At 41.9% G+C, this 22,256-nt stretch overlaps 2 protein-coding genes across 6 annotated transcripts in view; both read right to left on the bottom strand.

Moving 5' to 3' along the window:
* The window catches only part of NR2C1 (nuclear receptor subfamily 2 group C member 1), a 44,661-nt gene extending 37,001 nt beyond the window's left edge, over positions 1 to 7,660 (bottom strand). For 2 of the 4 annotated variants that reach the window (XM_055807366.1, XM_055807368.1), the window contains exon 1: positions 7,499 to 7,590. The gene's annotated coding sequence lies outside the window, so the exon portion shown is untranslated. Of the gene's footprint in view, positions 1 to 7,498 lie in introns of all 4 variants that reach the window. The other 2 variants (XM_055807367.1, XM_055807364.1) reach the window with 2 other exon arrangements.
* Positions 7,661 to 11,192: 3,532 nt separating this feature from the next.
* The window catches only part of FGD6 (FYVE, RhoGEF and PH domain containing 6), a 74,919-nt gene continuing 63,855 nt past the window's right edge, over positions 11,193 to 22,256 (bottom strand). For both annotated transcript variants that reach the window (XM_055807355.1, XM_055807357.1), the window contains exons 18-21: positions 21,084 to 21,211; positions 20,212 to 20,340; positions 17,691 to 17,839; positions 11,193 to 14,353 (exon numbers count right to left, since the gene is read on the bottom strand). In XM_055807355.1, the coding sequence (XP_055663330.1) occupies positions 14,317 to 14,353; positions 17,691 to 17,839; positions 20,212 to 20,340; positions 21,084 to 21,211 (443 nt within the window). In that variant the 3' untranslated portion in view covers positions 11,193 to 14,316. The remainder of the gene's footprint in view (positions 14,354 to 17,690; positions 17,840 to 20,211; positions 20,341 to 21,083; positions 21,212 to 22,256) is intronic.

The raw sequence follows: 22,256 nt of genomic DNA, 5'->3' as shown, positions 1-22,256 counted from the left end.
TTTTTCATTAATGGCAAATTTCTGGCACCAGGAGAAAAAAACCCCACTTTCTCAGAACATATCCAACACAGTTCGGCTCCTTTTCTGTTGCTCTAGGTATTAGGTAAATATTAGCATCTGCATTATATATAATGCATATATTTAAATATATAATTATATGTATATAATTATACATAAATATTAGCATCTGCATTTATACTGATTAGACTTGCTTTACATGTCTAGTCACTGCATTTGTTCTCAAAGTTGTTTCTTGGATGCTTGACAGTATCACTTCCCGAACAACTGAAAAAAAAAAGTAAGTCTTTCAAAAGCCTTTGAAAAAGAAACTCACAGAGACACAGATTTATATATCCATCTCTTTTCAAAACCTCAATCCCCCAACGCAAATTATTAGAAGCAGCATCTAAAAGCAGGCATTTTAACAAGAGACAGGCATTAGACTTCCTCCCTGTTAATTACAATGCATTTACTGCACCTCTCTTCAGTCTTCAGACTCAAACCAAAATGTAACCAGAATCTCTTTCTGTATGTAAATCCTATGCAAATATTGTTGGTTTATGCCCCTAGTAAATGAGTCAGTGAGCCTTCTCGGCAGAAGAGGTCAGAATTATTTTTAAACACATCATTATCACCAGTGTTAGCCCAAATGTGTTGGTATTGAACCTGCCATCCTTGCCAATGGTTTTCCATCACTCTAGATAAGCACTCCAGGAGCTACCATGTCAGTGGAAAACTTCCATTAGCTTGCATTAATTCAACCACACTACTTTTTGCTCAGTTTTTCTGTGCCACAGTTTTCCCCAATGTTTTACTCTAAGTAACTTAGTTAAGACTTTTTAAATTGTTTTTTGCTTACTTCAACTGCAATGGGTTAGAAAACATTCCCACAAGAAAGGCCAGCAGATGTGAGGGCTGGCAATCAGAAGCACTAACCCCTCCACTAGTACAATTATACCCAGAAGACATTGATGTTTTTAACTCAAGCCCTTCTCCAGGGACCACAGTTACACAACTTTAATTGTCCTAGTAGGAAGTTCCTACCAATAAAATTTCAAAATATTATACCAGTGTAGACTAAGGACTTTAAAAGCAGTAGCAGGAAGAATATTTCTTTATGTTTGGACTCTCCATTTGATATAAATGGTAATGTCTCTTGTTCTGTTGGTATAGCTGCCCCACTATTAAGTACCTTGATTCCGATTTAAAACCCCTTAAATGAGTTAAGAACAAACCATGTCAGTACGAAGACACAACACAAGAAAATTCTGTCCACACCAGAGATCTTCAGTTTACTTTTTTAAAAAAAGTCATAACCCTGACCAGCATAGTTTTACTGGTGCAAAAACAATGCCTGTAAAATTTGAGTAGTTTAACTTACCCTGCTGGCACTGTCAAACCAGTTTGACACTGTCTATGGAATGCATAATGATTCTGGTAATGACCATGTATATGTATGGAATGTGTGTAAATACAGGGGTCTTTCCTAGATTAAATCCACCTGTAGAAGATCAGATGCACATTTAAACTAAGGTGCATAAGAACTTTCTAGATACTTTTGAGGTACAGGCACGTTAACTAGTTATGACTGTAAGTTACTGTGAACTTTCTGTTCTTTTACAGCAGTAAAGACAAATATAGAAAGATCAACATGACTTCCTAGGAAAGCTACTGCCTCTTAGAGGCAACTGTCTTAATCTCTCTATCTAGTCATACTGCTTCAGTGGTAAATTATTTCAACAGATCTCAGAAAATGAACTAAGGATACACTACTTTAGCTCAGGTCATCAAACTGGGCTCACAGCTGCTCTATACCTTAAAATGGAAGCTAGTCCTCATGTCCATTCTCAAACTCATCACGTACTATTAAGAATTCAGCATAACCTGTGCCAAACTTGTTTAGTAAATATCTACATGTAAAATAGAAAGCACTTAATCCCTCTATGATTAGAGGCGCCTGTCAGGGGGTTGTGTTACTTGTTTGAAGCACAAAGATGTCTTTATATTTAGAACAGCATTATGCAATGCTTTATAGATAATAAATTAAGCCAAGGAATCCAAACACATTAGTGAAACAAGTGACACTACTCAATGCTCCATACAAGAAAAGCCCAATGAACACAGCAAGCTAAATGTGCTATTCTTGTATTATTGTTCTATAAGCCATATTGCTCAAGATGGTAGAACAGTTGACAGACTTAAAGGAGTAACATTCTCTTTATCAATGAACTACAGAATATTTATGTGACTCTTGACACCCAGTTAGATACTGCTTATTAAGTTTACATTACATCAAGATTTAGAGAGTACATATGTAAGAGACAGATAACAGGAAAATGAAGCAGCTAAACCTGCAGGCAAGCAAGGAATGAAATGCTTATAAAAGCATAAGGGAATAATTAAAAAGCACACAGCAATATAGGAAGAGATGCATTTGCAGGCATGCCTGCACAATTAATTTAGAATCAATGCTCTCATTGCTTTTTTTGTGTAAGTGAGTGCTACAATGGGAGTAGAGATGAGAAAACAGAATTGCTAGGATAAGTTTTCAGGAGACTTAAATCATTCTTACAGCTTGGGCCACCAAAGGGACAGTCTCACTTTTAGCCCTGGGCTCCTGCTGCTTTTAGCATGCCATCTCTAAAACATGCCTGAACAGTTACAGAGCTGATTGAATTCATCAGCCCCACAACAGCTGGGGAAAGGAAGGAGGAGGCAAGGTAAGGGGGGCTGTCTGCAAGCTGAGCCCACTCACATGAATGCTGGCTACACATGAGAGCTAGGTAAGGAGACAGCCATTCAATGAGGTCAAGCTGCCCTGTGTAATGTCAGTCATGGCCTGCATCTCCACATGTGGCTTGCAAAATCCTGCACTGGTATAGGAAGAAAAAACTCCAAACTGGTTCCCTGCACCAGAGCTGAAGCTGCACAATGAACCAGACCAGGAAGCTCATCTGACCAGAGGCTTCCCCCTTCACTGACCAGGTTCAACCACGTCTGTTCTCCTACCTGGCACACAAAGATTATGCTAACACAGCATAGTGAGTGCAAACCCCTCTTCCCAAACACACCAATGCATTATAACCACTATGGGTGCAAGTACAGCACTTCATGAAGAGGTAGCCTACCTGAGGCTACCCCTAACTCCTGGCTCACAGCTTTGTCCCCTTCTGCTCCCCAACCTTGTGGTTGTATAGCTGCAAGGTAAACTCACCTAAATTTATTCACTCTGCAGCTAACAACTGCTATTTGTAACAAGAAAAGCAGGTAGAAGGAGAAATAAGACCATTACTTTTGGAAAAAAGTCCACAGTGTTACATCAGCTTATGTGTAACACCAAATTGCCCATACAGGTGCGGTGTCAGGTGACTGCTCAGAGTATTCACTGAACTACGGCCACAGACAAGGTAGCAGATACGTGAATATACAATATGGAAAGGACTTGCAAACCTATTCAACAGTGCTATTAATAACTCTCCCCTTACAACTTAGATGTACTCATATCCACAGAAACTTCCTTCAGAAAAAAAAATCCTGTTTCACACACATCCTTCCAGTAAATCACTGTTGACATTGTTTCAGATAAAAATATCCCTTTATAAATATCATCACCCACATGTTCCTCGATTTTTTTCCTTTACCAACACCACAGGATTAGATTTTGTTAGAAGGTGTGTGGGTTTGGTTTGTGTTTTTTTTTTTAAATTCCTATAAACATGTATGTAAAACACTAGTGAAGAAATACTCAGATTAAGTCAGTCAAGAGTGAAAGCATTAGTCATGTTGACACACTGTCCTGCTAACACTTCAAAACAAACATACTACCAAAATAAATGGAGCAGTTTTCACACCACAAAGTTACTGCTAAGCTATAAACAGCAACCTCAACCCATCTGGAATGAAGTAACCATTAATTATTGCTAATATGACAATAGCAGAGGGTTTGGCTTCAGTATTTTGGTGGTTTATGCTTTTCAAGTTTCTAGTTTAACTTCCTACAAAAGCAGTCAAATACTTAGCTTAGCCCAGCCTGTCCTACTATCAAGTTGAGCAAAAGTAATTTAAGTTAAACAAATTTGAACAGCCTTTCAGAGAAGGCCAAACCAACAAAATCTAAATATTGATAAAGAAAGGCAGTTCTCAGACCATGATTTTCAGGAAGGAACATTCTTCATCACAAAGTCTGCACCACTGCATCCTAAGATATATAGGACTCACCCAGAAAGCACAAGCAACCTCCTGGTCTCAGAGAATTGGAAATTAACGAGTTTGATTCTTCAGAAGAAAAATCCTTTGTTGCTTTAAGAGTTTGGTGAGTGCTATCTAACACAGCAATCTCCAGAATCAAAAGCTGCTGACTGAAGGCTAAGAATACAGACAGATCTGCATACACAAGCATAAGAATTTGATTAACTGCACCTTTGCAGTTTTATCCATTATTCTCACAATGATGAAATTCTGTTTTGCAGCAGCTTACCTTATGCAAATAACATACAGGCGCAAGTTTTAAGTGCTAAAAGCAGCTTGAAATGGCACTGAGGTAAAAATATGAGGACTTTACCAGCAAGTCACTTAGGTATTGTTTAATTCTCTCTGATGGTCACTATTGGGTTGCATGCTGCAGCCTGGTGTAACAAAAAAAATATATGCAGACAGCTGTGCCAGCCAGAGCCTGCAGTCCCCCCACCCACCACAGCTGCTTGCCACCTCCTCACAGTGGATGTTAATACTCCATGGGTCTGGGAGAGCAGACACTCACATGAGAGCTCCCTGACCTGTATCAACCAAAATAACTCAGGTTAGCAAAGCTTACCATTAAAACTGCTTAAGCTAGTATGGCTGCTGAAGTAGGAAAGGCACACATACCCTCTGCCAGCTGCAGCACTGCGAGCTGAGATCCACGCTTTGTCCACCAGCAGAACAAACACACAAGTTAAAGATTTGGCACTGCTCTATTCCTTCTACACAGTTAAGGTCCCTACTTTAAGCAAGGGGTGCTGGTTTTTTCCAGGGTTTTTTGACCCAGACATTAGACACAGGTTAACTTCATTCAGGGGGACTACTTTCCTTCACAAACTGCAAGGGAACTCCAGCAATTTCACTGGCTGCACAAACTTTAATTGCATCATATGAGCACGCAATAGATCAAAATGGAAATTGAGTATCAGCATAGGGAACAAGCAAACTAATCTACCAGTATAAATATTTAGATTTCACATTACAGATGAAAGCCAGCTTTCACTGGATGAGCACATCAGCTTTAAGCATTCTGTAGTTATATTTCACATGTGATTTATTCAACTGCATGCTACAGTATCAGTGAAGGGTTTTGTTTGGGTTTGGCTCCCTGTACCCCACCACCCCCACCACCCTCCCCCAACTTTAATAACATAATACAATCATTAAATAATTCATGTTGAAATGTACTTCTGGATGTTGTCTGGTCCAACCCCTTTTCCCCCAAAACAGTCAGCTTCAGAGTTACACACATTGTTTAGGGCTTTGTCTTCAGAGGCTAAGAAGCTTGATCAGAAAAATCAAGATAGACTTTATTTAAACAAACAAACAACCACCCACCACATATCTTTAAGAATAGCCGTGGCCCAGGCTATCAGAATTTCCACCAACAATTCACAAGAAAAATACAACCAGCAAGAAAAAAAACAGAAATAAGAATTAAGGGAGAAAGTTTAAGCTAGTTAATCTACTGCAAGCTCTTTTCTGTAATAAGCCTCTTGATCTGCTGTTGCAGAATGCAACAGACTTCACAACGGTGTGGTCAATCATCCAGCTAGAACAGTCTGCGTGAACTGCAGAAGCAGCTGAGACCAGTACTGATGTCAGTTGTGTTCATTATATTACCATGCACGTGCACATATACAGCTGACCACCACCACATGAAAATACTTGGTACTGTGATAAGAGAGGATCTGCAATGTCTCTGGAGAAAGAGCTACAGACAGAAGCACTCAAATATTTCACAGAGCATAAGACTTCCCTCAAACAAGCGTCCCTGGGGAAAGTTGAACAGCAAGGTGTAAGCTGTTGGACACCTCATTGCACAACTGCTACCATAAACTAACAGGGCGGGGAAACATCTATAGAATTATTTTCAGGTAGAAATGCTGTTATAGTCACCCAAAATTACAAAGCATAGAAGTAAATCACCAGGTGAACACTGCCTCATCCAACACAGTATCATGATGTCTTGCCTCCCCCCTTCCCCAATACTTATATTTCTACTTATACAATGCTGATTACAAAACCAGGAGATTGTCCTACAGAAAACTGTTTGGTTTTTTTTTTTTTTTGCTCTTCTTTTTCTGTGATAGGTGTGGACACAGCTCTTCCTACACCACTTTCCCCAAGTCCACCTTGCTCATACTCTTATCAGCAGCTTCAGATCAGATATTTCAAATATGAAGAACGCCAACTCAGTTTTTCAAGAATCACGTCCACACACTCATTTTGCCGGAAAAACCAATATCAAAAGACTTTTCTTCCTGCTGCGTTAAGTTTATTTGCACAACACATGCCATCTCCTCTCTTGCCTCCACAACGTGTAAATGCAAGTTCATCCCGTGGTCCAGGGCTGTGCTTTTTATGCTTAAAGACAATATACTGCAGCACTGAAAAGAGAAAGGACCCACAAACACTGCAGCCGAGCAGAAAAACCCCACCCAGAGAGACAAAATCAGGAACAGCGACAGGGTCACCTGCCCCAGCAAGGCTAATACCGGGTGCTCCGCAAGACATACCACCTTATCCCAAACACACCCGGGCAGCCGCCAGAGATGCCAGGGAAAAGCAAACCGGCGGGCTAAGGGAGTCAGCAGGCACAAAGTGGCTGGGGGGGGGGGGGGGGGGGGGGGGGGCAGGGGGCACGGTCACCCCCCACCCCGGAGCACTGAGGCTGCGCACGGCAGCCGCGGGGAGAGGCGCGCGGCGGCCACGCTTCAGCCCAGCGCGCGGGCCCGCCCTCCCCCCAGCCCCCCGGCGAGCGCCCTCCCCTCCCGGGGGGGTCGCGGGGCTACGGTGAGACGGCAAGGGGAGGGGGCGGCGAGCCAGCGCAAGGGCTCAACCCCCGCCGCGGCCAGGGGGGCGGCCCAGCAGCGCCCCGCACAAAATGGCTGCGCGGGGCCGGAGGGGGGGGCGCCGCCGCCCAACACGAGGGTGACATCGCCCGTCGCGGCCGCCACCGCCCCGCCGCGGCTCCCTCTCCCCGGCAGGAGGGGCCGGGGCCCGCTGCGGCGGCGGGAGCGGCGGCCGGCGCCGCCCGGATGCGGGGCGGCGGGAGGCGCAAGCGGTTCCTGTAGGTGAAAGGTCGGGGGGCGCGCGGCCTCCCGCGGGACGCGCCGAGGCCTGAGGCGGGACGGGCGACGGGCGGCGCCCTGCGCCACGCTCCGCGGAGGCGGCGGGCCGGCAGCCGCGCGGGCCCGCACCGTTACTGTGCGGCCGCCCCCGCCAGGCCGCGGCCGCTGCCGGGGGAGTCGCTCACCTGGCGGGCTCGGCACCCGGCGGCCACTCCGGCAGGCTTATTTGTCGGCGACGGCTCCTGCTCCCGGAGGTCAGAGTTCGCGACCCCCGCCCCCCTCAGCTCAGCTCCGCTCGGCGCCGCCCCGCCCCTCCCGCCGCCGCCGCGGCTGCGCCTGCGCCTGCGCTCGCGCCCGGCCGCCTTGCGGGGAGGGCGGGGGGCCCTGCGGGGAGGGGGCCGCGCGGGGCAGGGCGGGGCGGGGCGGGGCGGGGCGGGGCGGGGCTGGGCGCCGCTGCCGCGCCCGCCTCCCCTTCCCCACCCTTCCGGCGGCCGCTAACGGAGCCCGGGGCGGGGCGGGGCGCGGTGGCTCTTTGTCCGCGCTGGCGGGCGGTGCCGCCGCCGGGCACAGGCCGCGGGGCGGGGGGTGCTGTGGGGGGCACCGATTGCCGTGGTGCCGCGGGCAGGCGGCAGCGGGCCTGGCCTGAGGCGGAGCTCCCTCGCAAATGGGGAACGTGGCTCTGCCTCGAGTCGTTGTGCCCGCCCTGCGGGGCTGTCGTGCCCGCCGGCAGGAGAGCTCGAGTCTCAGGTCCCCCCCGCAGCGCTCTGCGAGGAAACGGGGACGTGTCAGCTTCGAAGATGACAGGCGCAAAGCGTCTGCTTTCGGCTTTGGGTGGCTTGGTGGGGTCTTGTCACTGAGGCAAAGAGATGAGGCTCGCACCGCGCAACATGATGGAGGCACCAACGCGGCGTCATCCTGCCGGGGCTGCTCACGGGCGGCTGTGGCGGCCCAGCCCGCGGTAGCTGGCAGAGCTGGCCTCCGCCAGCGTGGCAGCAGCAAATTACTTCATTAACCGCTGCTCCGAGAAGGTTTGGGGAAGGTGATGGGGAGCCTGGCCGCTAGCCGCACACCCTGCAGCGGTAGGGCGGCCGGAAAACTGCCAGATGGACAACGCACTGCTCTTCTGGCTGAGTCTCGACATTCGTTTGGACCAAAGTTGTGTTAGCTAATTACGTAGCTTGTGCTAATTATTTTAGCGAGCTTGATTTTAAGTAGGAGTTTTATACTTCATGTTCCTTTTTTCCTTTCCTGTCTGTTCAGTGAAGATTGTGTAGCGGTGGTTAAGAGACCAGCAGGAACTTGTAGCTCATGTAGGTCACCAGGGCTGTATGCACAGTTTCACTGTCTGAAATTCATTTAGACCAGTTTATGCAATTTCTACTGAATCGGGTGACATAAGCATCAGCATCTGAGAAGCAGAGATACAGGAAAAATGCCAAAGAATACAAGCAATTTATGTGTTAGTAACACTACTCATGCACTTATATTGTCAATTCCTTCACTGCTTCCCACCCCATCCCACTGCTGCGCTTGCATCTAGCAGCCCTAGCTCAAGATCACTAGTTTAGTCAGTACTTGCAAGCATCACGTTTTGCTTCTTGATCAAACACATTCCCAAAAGCCAAATGCAAATGAACCTTATGAAGAATTTTTAAATTGGAACAATTATCTTACTAAGCCTTTCATGAAAGTGTCAAATGTAACAGCACTCTCGAATTTGCAGTACTTATCACCTCTAGCCTTCTAAATGAAGGAGCTTACTGCAGTTTAAGTTAACAAATACCAAGGAATTTGCACCAAAGCTTATTTCAGGCAAGTAGTCTGATACCCTCAATAGAGTAGAAATGTCCCTGTAACCAATAAAATGTGTTTTTATTCTTTTCTCAGCAAGTGACCCAATTCATATTAGATTTTATATTTTATATTACTAAGGCATGTCTGTGTAGCTGTGTCAGCCAGGATTACAAGAGACACATCCCTATCAAAAACATGCAGAGAAGCAAAACCCTTTTATGCTGTTACCGCGAGTTACCAAAAAACTGCTTTCAAACATCTGTCACAGAAGTACAGGGAGGCAGCATACCTAACCTGACAGGAAAATCTCTCCTTTACAAGCCCCACTTAAAATACTTACAGAACCATTGAATCGTTTAGGTTGGAAAAGGCCTTTAATATCAAGTCCAACTATTAACCTGGCACTGCCATATCCACCACTAAACTATGTCCTTAAGTGCCACATCTACACCTATTTTAAAGATCTCCAGGGATGGTGATGTAGCCACCTCCCTGGGCAGCCTGCTCCAATGCTTGACAACCCCTTCAGTGAAGGAATTTTTCCTAATAGCCCATCTAAACCTGCCCAGGCACAACATGAGACCATTCCCTCTCGCCCTATTACTTGTTAAACGGAAGATGAGACCGACCCCCACCTGCCTACAACCTCCCTTCAGGTGGTTGTTGAGAGCGATAAGGTCCCCCCTGAGCCTCCTTTTCTCCAGCCTAAACAGCCCCAGTTCCCTCAGCCGCTCCTCACGGGCCTCGTTCTCTAGACCCTTCCCCAGCTCCGTTGCCCGTCTCTGGACACGCTCCAGCACCTCAGTGTCCTTCTTGCAGTGAGGGGCCCAAAACTGAACACTGGATTTGAGGTGCGGCCTCACCAGTGCCCAGTACCGGGGGGACAATCACTGCCCTGGTCCTGCTGGCCACACTGCTTCTGATACAAGCCGGGATGCTGTTGGCCTTCTTGGCCACCTGGGCACACCGCCAGCTCATGTCCAGCCGGCTGCCAACCAGCACCCCCAGGTCCTTTTCCCCAGGCAGCTTTCCAGCCGCTCTGCCCCAAGCCTGTAGCGCTGTGTGGGGTTGGTGTGACCCAAGTGCAGGACCTGATGCCAACAAAAACTGAACTTCAGACATACTTTAAGGTGCAGCAGAATTGAATTTTGCAAAAGGATTTATTAATGTAACACCCTTCATTTGACCTTCACGTAGAAGTAACTCCCTTAATTCTTTAGAACGATGGTTTCTTAGGATGCTTTCTTTGCTATGGGTATGTCTATTCATCAGGAGACTGAGAGAATAACCCTCTCATCCTGTATCCTATGTTCCAGAACTGTCTTATCTTCACTGGTAAATGCCCAAGATTATTACATTAATGAAGTGCTTTCTCTATGGGTTAACGTATCCTAGTCAGCTGTTGCTCCAGCTACAGTTTCTGCTTATAGACCTGTAAATCACACTGCGTTATAATCAGCATAGGGAGCCTACTTCATTACTGGGCTGATGAAGCTTGGAAGGGCCATCATGCCCCAGAGCTGGGAGGTGGCTTCAGGAGATAAAACCCCACTGCTTGGTGTCCTACAGGTGGGACTGCTCAGGCGCAATTTTTTGGATTGTCACATTTCTGTCTGCAAGCCACATTCCAGCACAGGCTCTGCACCCAGTTGTGGAAGGGCTCTGTAGAAAACAAACATCATGATCTCACAAAAGCATGGGCTTTTAGTTTAGGGGGGCCTGAGGAAGAAGGAACAAAATTAAGAACTAAACAGCAAGAGGCAGCTAAGGAAAGACAGGAGGGAAGGAAGACAGAAACAATTTTTGTAGCAGACACACCAGTTTTGGTAGTGTGTAGTGTCTTGGCTGACACGAGCAAGATAATTCACTTAAAACTAATGCTTCAGGTGGTCAAATCCAGCAGCAGTGTCAGTCTGTGCGCGCAGCCTACCTTTCCAGGCTGTTTTTTGTTCATAAGGGCAAAAAAATATTACAAATTTTAAAACAAGACTGATGTGCAGGATGATGGCAGCAAATTCTGCCCTTTGAAAATAAATGAATACACAATACATAAAAACCTGAAAATATTTTAAAAAAGATGCAGACTCAACTAATGTGAATTTATTTATACAAAAATGATACATATTCACAGGAATATTTACAACAACTTTGAACTGTTTTCATTTACAAAATAAAGATTTAGACAGCAAGATTTAGGACTGCTCCAAATAAAAGCCTATTTGGCTGGTAAATGCAGGGGACAGCAGCTACAGCAAACAAATACATTGAATGTGTCTTTCCAAACATCTCTTTATGATGTAATATACATAATTGAGTAATCAAGTTTCCACATATAAAAAATATTTAGTAAAATGCATTCCATAGCTGCTCAGCTATCCGCTTAAGTTTTAAGTCCTCTGGGCACAAAATATAGTTTTTAAGTTAATTTAGAGAGAATTCAGGATCCTAGAACCTTTTCTTTATCCAAGAATAAAGATACTAGATCTAATATTCAATGCTAATGTTTGTCTCATACTCTACTAAACAATCTTAAATTAATTATTAACTATAGAGTCTTATAAGAGGAGGTAGCCAGGTGTTTAAAAACTTCTGGTCTTGTTCTAGTGTTTAGTCAAATCAAGAAGTGAATACTTTACTTTTGATAGTAATGAATCAAAATGGGAGGCAAGCTAGAGAAATAGGGTAAGTCTGAAAAGCAACCATCTGAAAATGTTATGAAAATGCCTACATTGTTGGTTCTTCATGTGACGCAAAGCACTAATGATGGAGAAAAAGGAAAAGAAATATTCAAACATGTTTACAAAGACAATTTATTTCACACAGAATTAGACTGCAATATGTGTCGTATTGTTTTTAAGGCTCGGTTCTAATCTATTTCTGCCACAGGAAGATTTTTCGATTGATCAGCTGCTGCTGGAGAAGTCCTCTGGTTTTTACAGAACACTGTTTTCTCACTCTGCGCCAAATCCTTGAGAGGTAGTTTGACACCATACGAGGCAAAACTCGGGCATCTTATTCAGTATGTGTTTTGACTTTTATTGCTCTGTTTTGCAGCAGGGAGATCAATATCAGACCATAAACTGAAATTAAATTAGCTTGCTCCTAGCCAGATTTCTGATCGATTTGCTGGTTCATGGCTTTCCGTCTTAGCTAGTGTGCAGTTCCTATGAAAATATTAAGAAGCTTGTCCCTTTGATAATATCAACTGGAAAAGCCACATCACATCTATGTTACGTTAGTATCAGTTTGGTTTCAGATACAGTAAAAACCATGTCAGAAATCACCCTGAAGAGACATGCCAATAGCTTACATAGCTTCAGTCAGCAGCTGCTTTTGAAAATTAAGTGAAAGCCCTTTATATTTGAGGAAAGTATTCATTTAATCACATTTGTATTAAAAGATGATAAAGGCTTTGACCAGACGCCCACTGAATTTCAAACACTACCTAGTCAAATCTCTAGCGTTCATGAGGGAAGACAGATCTACAGCCTTAAGTCCCTGATGCAGAAAGGTACTCTACTGAAATGCTTGAAGTCAATGAAATTACTTGTATACTTAAGCATTAAGCTTCCAAGCCCGCTACAAACTTAACAGAAGCTCTGGAAAAATCAAGCTTCTTCAGAGCTATGTTAGTATCTTAGACCTGATCTTGAGGTATTTGAGGGAGTATGAGAATTTTGGTTTGCATTTTCGTTCTTGGCCTTTTTGTGGTAACTAACAACTATTCTATCATCTATTCTCTTTCCTTTGTGAGGCCATAGAATAGCTATTAGCATGGATTCAAACCATTAATTAAAAGGGAATTGCTCTTAATTCTGTTACCACAATTAGCTTGATACAGAGGACTACTGAGAAGTGTTTCATACAGTAAAATTAACTGGCTACATATGCATCTCATTTGACATAAAAATGGCTTCCTTTCACATGTTTTTCATAGTTCTAGTTCCATTTATGCTATTACAGTGTTAAAAAAATTTCAAAAGTTAAATAGAATAAATGCACCAGAATCATCAGTAAGTATTTCCTAGTGAGGTATACTGACAAGTTTCTTAAAGAAAAAAACCAACCACAAACTACCCCAACAAACCCCAAACACCTAAAGCTGAATTGTGTTTTAAAATGTCAAATAGAACAAAACATAGTGTAAACAAAAGATATTTCAAAGAATGGTATGCATTTTCAATGCCATCTGCACTAAAAAAAGCAGGGTTTTCTTGGTATGGCAATTCCAGTTTAAACATAATATTTAAATATACAATAGTTAAAAAAATTGGGAGCGGGGGTGCATATATTTGTTTAACGTTCTTTGAACAATAGTTTATACAGTGTTTCATACTGCATACAGAACTCATTTGACACAGTTTTTAAACGAATAAGGTATTTAATCTTTTTCCTGTATATCAAAAATGTATTTTTTTTTACTGTGCTTTAAACTGCTGCTGGAAACCTAAAATAAAATACATCCTGCAATTACTTGAAGAGAACTCATTCAGTCTCTTTGGCATTTGTAGTACTGTAAAAGCTCTAGTGCCTTATCTCTGTAATTGCAACGTCTGTTTTACAATATTTTTTCCTTTTCTCTTTTTTAATAATTGAACTGTACTTTGCAGTTGCTTCTGTGATACAGAATTTGATGCACTGTTTTAATGTACTGGTATGCAAGAGTTCAACTGCCATTCAAGGAAAGAAGCAGCAATATCACAGCACTTCTTATAAAGGAATTTACATAGCTAACGAAGATCCAAAGTCTTTGAAATTCCTATTCTGTTCTTCCTAAATTGCAAGGTGAGCATGAGCAACTCAATACCTATACAAAAATCATGAGGAACTGTACAATTGCAACAGATTTGACTTGTGGTTTGTTTTTTTAAAAAAGCACAAAGTTTACAAATATGTTGACCAACCATCTGCCATTCTGAAGACATGGACACTTCGGACATCAATGCAGACCTCACAAATAATTCTGACCATTAAAGTAAACATTGGAATTTAATAAATAACACATTTGTATAAACACAGAAATACACACAATACTTTAAAAAAAATATTACCTTACACTAAAGATGCAACAACTCCTAACCCTGGAAAATATACAGTTTTGTGTAGGTTGAGACGGTAGGATTCTGTTTCTTTGAACAGCTGCTGTAGTCTGTTTTACCACCATCCTCGGACATTTTCCTTTAAACTTGTAGATATGATGCTGACACTGCTATAAAATTGTGCCTTCTTGAAAAGCTTCTATCCATCTATGGGAAAATTAAACAATGTTAGGAATTTGCTGGTAAAAGTATAAATCACACTGCTGTGACTAGCTACAGATTCACACAAGAAGTTAACAACATCCTTCCATTACCAGTTGGTCTGTTAGTGCAAATGCCAGGAATCTATCCAATGAGTCCAAACATACTTGCTAGAGTCATATTCTTATTAGGTATCAGTAGAAGGCCAGATGATGGAAATTTTCTTCTGTCCTTCCTCCATACTGAAGTTACATGCATAAAGAACAAGTGAAGCTCAGGAGTCAAATGCTCAAAATGTAAGATAGATGCCAAGGTTCTGCCAACTTTAATAACAAGATTGCATACCTTTGAAAAAACCCCAATACTCCCTCCTCTTAGTTCACTGCAAAAATCTGAGATGAATGAAGACACTACTATAACTGAGGTATCCATCTGCGAAACCCATGCTCTCTGCTTTTGCAGCTGGTGCAAAGGTTATTAGTGGAGGACTGTGGGGGCTGAGGGAGGAAGCCACAGGGCTCATGGGCTGGGCTGGAGGAACGCTGCCTTTGCATGATGACAGAACTTCCCTGTGTTCACACACATGGTATGTGCTACTGCTGAATCATACAATAACAGGTATCTGTGAAAATACAAGTATATGTAAAGGGGAGGGGGAAGATCCCAAACAGCTAATCCAGGGTGTCTCAAACTGGAAATTCAAAGTTAATATTTAGACACTTTTACCCCCTTATCTGTTCCTACTTGATTATGAGAGTGATAAACACCCTTACCTCAAGGACGCTGCAAAAAATGTTTCTGAAGCAGTCCAATGCTACATGGACAAATAGAGTAAAAAAAAGGAATAATTCTGTCTTCCAAGTGAGGGCTGAACTGTGTGCATGTAAAATTATGATGCCCACATACTGATGATTTTTTTCCTGAGTGAAAATCTTGCAAGAACTCAATGAAACAACGACTGTAAAATTATCTTTATAATGGAAATTCAGACCTGTCTTAGTATTCAGAGGGTTTCTAAATGTTAGTCACAGATGTTGGCTCTTCCTTGCCTTAAGTATTTAACTTTGTAACTGTGTGCACATTCTCTGAATTCAAGCTTTTGGTATGAACGTATTAAGGATGTATAAGTGCTCATGCCTGTCTGCACACACAACTCAAAATTCTATCCCTTATTTTTTAGGGCTCACTGTATTTTCCACTGCTGTATATTCCTTAAAATAACTACAATTGAATACAAATACAACTAATTCATAAACAACTTAAGCACTGAACACAGTAATGAACTAAGACATTTAAAAGCTCATCAAAAAGTAAACATAATTTGTAAAGTTAAAATTTATTACTGCACTTACATAAATACATCAGGTATTTCTTGGGCTCTAACAGGAAAAAATAGCATCCACTGATGCAAACAGGCCAAGAGCATGTTCTTTGTTTCTTCTTTGAATGCTATCAAAGCAGCATTTATTCTGGAGATTCAGCATACATCTCCTAAAGATATTAAATACTTGGAGAAAGCTTGCAATTTCAGGTACTTAATGTTATTCATAGTGTCCTGTTTTCAGCTGGACTAGAGTTAATTTTCTTCTCAGTAGCTGGTGCAGTGCTGTGTTACGGATTTGGTGTGAGAACCATGTTGACAACAGACGTTTTTATTTGTTCAGTAAGGTTTATATTAAAGCCAAGGACTTTTCAGTTTCTCAGGCCCTGTCAGCGAGAGGGCTGGAGGGGCACAAGAAATTGGGAGGGGGCACAGCCAGGACAGCTGATTTGAACTGGCCAAAGGGCTACTCCATACCATATGGCATCATGCTCAGTATATAAACTGGGGGGAGCTGGCCAGAGCCGGCCAATGCCTGCTCATAGACTGGCTGGGCATCAGTCGGCGGGTGGTGAGCAATTCCATTGTGCATCACTTGTGTTTTCTCCCTTCCCTTTGGATTTTATTCTTCTCCCCTTCTCCCCCCTTTTCATTATAATTGTTATTACTATTAATTATTATTATTGGGTTTGGGGTTTTCTCTTATTTTATGTTATTATTATTCTTATCACAACCCTTGAATTACACATTCTTTTCTGCTTCTCCCCTGCATCCTGGGATAGGTGGGGAGTAAGCAAGTGGCTGCATAGTGCTTAGTTTCTGGCTGGGGTTAAACCATGACACCTAGCCTCAGCAAAATAGAGTATTTCCAAATTCAAGTTTTCCTACTGATGACAAACCCCTGTCTGAATAGGAAAACAAAACTACTGAACACCTTGGATTTTTTTAGTTTTGTTTTATATAGTGTAAATGAGGACACAGTGGAAACGAGAATAGTATCTTAATTAACAAGAGAACATTTGTGTGCACCTGCAATACAAAATACCCACAAAAATCAAATGGACTTCCAGATTTTGTGTGTAGAGAAGTATCATTAAGCACGTTCTCAGCTGTTCACAATTTTCAGTTGTCCTGGGTACTTTGGTTTTTAGAATATTCCTATTTGCATAAAACTATACCTGCAGCCATGTGAATGCTTAAGTATTAATAATGGACTAGTTAGTGCATGAAATCTATTTTATTAATGCAAAATCCATTTGGGAAAACTGCAGTGAAACCAGTCAGATAAGCTAGGCATATAGGCAAGGTAACTTAAATGTCTTGCTTCTATGCTCATTCCTAGTTTACTTCATGACTCACATAGCAACCGTCTTGCACTGATTAATGACCAAGCTTTTAAGTTATTTTATATAAAACACACACAATACATAAATCAAGAAGTATGACTCCAAACTCAGACACAACAGCAGGACTAGAAATGAAACAGCTTGTGTGAGTCTTCTTTGAATTCAAGCTTTTGGTTTGAACACATTAAATATGCCTAAGTGTTCATACACACCTGCACACACGCATCAAACTTCTGTCCCCTACTTTTTAGGGTTTGCTTTACTTTTCACTGCCATATATTAATTAAAAATAACTGAAATTTACAGCTGGAAATAAAAAAGGGGGCACATCAGCTCATTCCTAAAACACATTTTCTGGATTTCTCCAAAAGGTAACATTAAATTTTCAGAGCAGACCAGTAGAGAAATAGGCTAGGAAAACGAAGGATTTCTTACTTTATCTTAGACTTTTTCATTCTCTTACATTCATTCTTTTGCAGAGGAAAGGCTGCTTCTTCATTTAAAGCATTGTAGAAGTCCTAATGACTTACCAGTTTAAGTAATTGCAAAGTTTTAGTTATATATTATATAATATGCATCCTTTGTACGTATGCTTAGTCTGTGAATATTAACATGCGTGACTTCTGAAATGTTTTCTAGAAAAAAGTAACAAAAATGAATACAAATAGTTTCTTACTTTTGAGCTGAATGGGGATCATCTGCTTTGAATATGTAAAATAAAGTGTTTTTGTGCAGTAAATGGAACACTCTAGACTCTGAGTTTTCATCTTTTACTTCACTGACTGTGAATCCAAGTAGAGGCTGGCTCTCTAATGCTGCCACATCCTATTTTATGGGAAAAAAAGCAAACAAGACAGAATTAGAACTTGTAAGACATACTAAGGAATCCATTTAGACTTTACTCATGCACCATACCATTGCAACAGATTACACAACAAACAAGTTGCTACAAATAGTCATGCACAAAATGCTGCTGTTTATAGCCTCCATGCATGAGGTCCAGGGACAGGAAACAAAAAAAACCTCATAGACTTCAACATTGCTGTTCCTTTTTTTATTTCCCTAGTAACATCTACCTTGCCTTTCAGTGTATAGCCTCACAGTTCTGCCTGGTAAGAATTTGTATCAAAAGATTGACTGCCGCCTGGCAGCAGACCAAAGGTCCACCTCTCTCCAACAACCTTACTACTAAGTTCTCATGTCTTAGAAGTGCTATGGGATGCTACTAGCTGCACTGAGTATGCTACAGGATGAGCTATGGATGTAACCCATGTTCTCAAACGCTGGAGTCACACTCCCAATACTTTTGATGGCTTACTTTGCCTTCTGTTGCTGAAAATTGACAGGACAGGGTAAAAAAAGTTGCTGACTGTTCACAAGTGGTTGGCTAGGAAAGAGTAGCAAGAGAAGCTGTACCTTTTTATTTTCTCTTCATTTAATTTCAAAATCTAGCTAAAAAGGCAACACTTTCCCTTCCTCATTCATCTCAATTACTTCCTGTTTTCGTACTCCTGTCTTTTAATTAATAAATACAATGCACAACATTTTTGGAAGGAAAAAAAAAAGTATTTTCATCCTGTGCAAATTCCAAAACAGTGTTCTGCAACTAGGCAGAGTCTCTTAACACTTCTGAATAGGAAAAATAAACAAAGAATGTACATAAACACTGACACATCAGGTGAAAACTTTGGTAATTGCCTCTGCATTGAAACAGTATCCTGTGAAGCATACTGATATGTTTTGATACTGGAAAACAGTTAAGTAAGGCTTAGCAATATGTTTTACTATTTTAGGTCTTTGTACCACTAATAAGTAGTCTTTTTACCACTAATCTTTATATCACTCGGAACTAATGTAAATAGCCTAAGTGGGGTTTTCTGGCTAAGGCCATGCAGGACCTTCCCTTGAGACTCTAAACAACGTCTCCTGCAATAGCTCATAAAAATGGAAAATGAGGACAGATATTCCTTACAGAAAACGGAATAATTCTGTGATTGCAACGTGCCAAATGAAACTACTCTGGAAGTGTGATATCTCAGAGGAAGCCAAGCAAAAGAAAATTTAAGGTGACTGTCACAGACTAACATGCCTTTCTTTACAGCTGTCAAAGTCTCCTTTGCAACTGTCAGAATAGGCACAATGCTCTCAAATATTTTTCAAATCTTTGCAAAAGTAATTGGTTTGTAAATGATTATTAAGGATACTTTTAGAACTTTTTTTTTTTTTTTTTTGGTACTATTGTCAATGCTGTGGTGGAAATATCACAGATTCTGGACATAATTCAGGAATTCTAAAACAAAGGCTGTCACTACAGCAGAAACAACCCAGGAACAAACCTGCATACGAACCAGGAAATAACTAGAGTGGGGGAGGCATGGGGGTGAAGAAGGGTAATTCTTTACCTGGTCAGGATAGATTGGGCTTTAAATTTTAAAAGAAAGTGAAGGATAGCAATACCTTTAGCAGATGCTTTGGATATTTTGCTCTTGAAAGCTATTAGCAAGCTATAACATATAATACAAAAAAGCAAAACCCCGAGATCTTCCAGTGCTACAATACATCCATATATATTGCAAAACATTTTAAGATGCCATAAACTCCACATCCCCAGCACATGCTGAGATGTGCAGAGCTTATATAAATTGGTTAGAGATTATTCCAAACTGCAATAGAACTACACATTCTAAATAAAAAAGCAAATGCCATTAGATAAGATGCATTTTATTTTTCTACTGCAGCACTGTATATTAAATAATAACTCCAGGCTGAAGACAACAGTTTGAGGAGAAGTAAAGAGTTTTAGTTTGCTATTTTCCAAGCATTTAAGATACCTTATGGAACTGCAGAAACAAGATATTTCAAGATGCTTTTATAATGTTGGCTTTGCCACTATTCCAGCGTGATGCATCCAAACAGACCCCCCCGGTGTACTCAACTGACTCAGAACATACCTACAACTGTGCAATGGTGTGCAGTGCAGAGGTACTCAAAGCTAGGTCTGAAATCAGAAACAGCGTAGCTATATCAGCGTATTACGGTACCAAGCTGACTGGGCCTTTTCAAAATACTACATCGCAATCAGATTACTGTAAGGTGATCTAATTTTATAGGTTGTTTCTAGATCATAAAAATAAACAACTTTGTTACAAAGACAGTATTATCATTGGATATTTGATTTCCTATATGTAGTCTCTTACCTCACTAGCAGCATACGTGTATAGCACCTTATTTTTTATAACAAACCATAGGTGTTTCCATGGTTTCTTACTGCCCTTAGATCTGTGCAGGTAGCCACTCATTGTAGAGTCTTCCGTGTTTGCTGAAACCTGAAGAGAAAAAAAAAAACCCACAAAACCCAAACCAGACAAACAAACCCCAAGAGTATGTATGCATCTGTCCAGGTCTTCACAGTAAAGCTGTTTTTTAAAACACATCTCCAGAACCTTGTCCTGTCAAAGACTCAAAGTCTTACCTGATCTCAATTAATGTTGTTAATTAACTCAGATGGCTGAAAGAAAAATAATTTTGTCTGCCAACATCTGTCTGGTCTGGAAGAGAGGTTTCTGCAGTCACTAAGGTTTGGAACTTAAATTGGATGCAACAGTACAAGAAAGGGCTGCAACACTGAGGACCACATACAGCTGGAGAACACGCATTCCTTTATAAGAAAAATTAGTTCCTCTCATTCCCAAGACCTCCAGTGCAGTAGGGAGACTTTAGCTCTACCTTTCCTAATCATAAGCCAAGAGCTGGGTTGGTGTAGGAGTCTTCTCACTGACTGTTGGTGCAGAAGTAAATCATAATTCCTTGAAACACAGTGAAGCAAGAAAGAAATTATAATCCAGCTATCTCTCTGAATCGCAGTCTTATAGGTATTTATGCAGTTAATACTCTGCTTCATAGTTCAAATCCCTGCCTATAAAAAACTAAGGCCCAAACCCCTGCTGTAGTCAAATATTTGACTTCTGATACCAGAGAAGATAGCCAAAGTATGGAATTATTTTCTTCATTGTTAATATTAACGATATAATACCAACAAGACATTACTTTTGACCAATAAAGCACTTACTTCTTTGAGGGCTGCAGGAATTTTTTTCTGCTTTCTTCCAGAGGGAATACTATGTAATACTGTAGACAAGGCACTTGATGGAGATTTATGGTTGACTGGGGATCCACTCTTAGGAGTGCACTGGTTATCTAAAACGCATAAGATTAATAGATTGTTTTCATGTCACAGATAACTAAACACAGGTAATGATTCTTGGAGTGGGTTTTTTTTTTTCTTAAAAACAGATGACATTTTTCTTCTGATTATAGCGTTTCACCTATCACGTTAAATTCAGTGTTAAATTAACTTCTCAGTATTATTACAACACCATGACTTAGAATCCCCCAAATCACAATCAGACTAAAACCAACCACAAGATATTTAAAACTAAACGGATTGGTCTTGTTTGTTTTCATAGTCTGTTTTCTTGATGTTGAACTACCTTTGGCCATAAGCAGGGTGCAAATCAAGTCTTTAAAACCACACCAGATTTTCAGAGCTGTCCTCTGCAGTTTACTCCGTGCTTCACCTCTGTTGCCCAACTCTGCCCTTCAATTCTCTACGTCTGCTATCTTCTCAGCTTTTTTCAGTATGGATGCTGTAGGGCTCCTCTTCCAGCATCATGCCATCACACACACACACTTCTGGAGATTCCCACCTACAGGGCATGTGCTGTCTTTATCCACTGCTGCAGGCAGTTCCTTCATCTCTCTTGGAAGACATCTGCAACACTTCAGTCTTTTAAAACCCCCTTTTCACCACTATTTTACAGCTCAGCCTGGAACAAGTAACTTCATGAAGTCTAATTCTAGAGCTGTCCGTGAACATGGTGAGGCTCTGAACTAATGAGCAGAGCAGGAGAGTGATTGGATAGCCAGCTGTACCGCACCTGCCCTGCGGCTCCTCCCCTGCTAACAGAGCACCTGCAACTGCAGCAGCACAGCGGCCTCTAGTGCCCAGCGCGGAGACCTGCAGGTAGTCCAGACACCGTCGCAGGGTACCACCCCTACTTGAAGAGTCGTCGGTGTTGCTCGATTATTTCAGGGGGATCACAGATTTCCTGATACCCTAGAGAGCTTGTGTCGAACTGGAGCCTCTGCCTGAGGGACGAGCAGCAAACTGTTTCAGTCCCTTGCTTATGGCTCTTTTTTGTATTTAATACTAGAGTCTTTGGACAGAACTTGGAGCAGGTCT

This window comes from Falco peregrinus, chromosome 6, assembly GCF_023634155.1.
Source record: "Falco peregrinus isolate bFalPer1 chromosome 6, bFalPer1.pri, whole genome shotgun sequence".
NCBI classification, from domain to species: Eukaryota; Metazoa; Chordata; class Aves; order Falconiformes; family Falconidae; genus Falco; species Falco peregrinus.
This window is presented reverse-complemented; position numbering and strand designations above follow the sequence as displayed.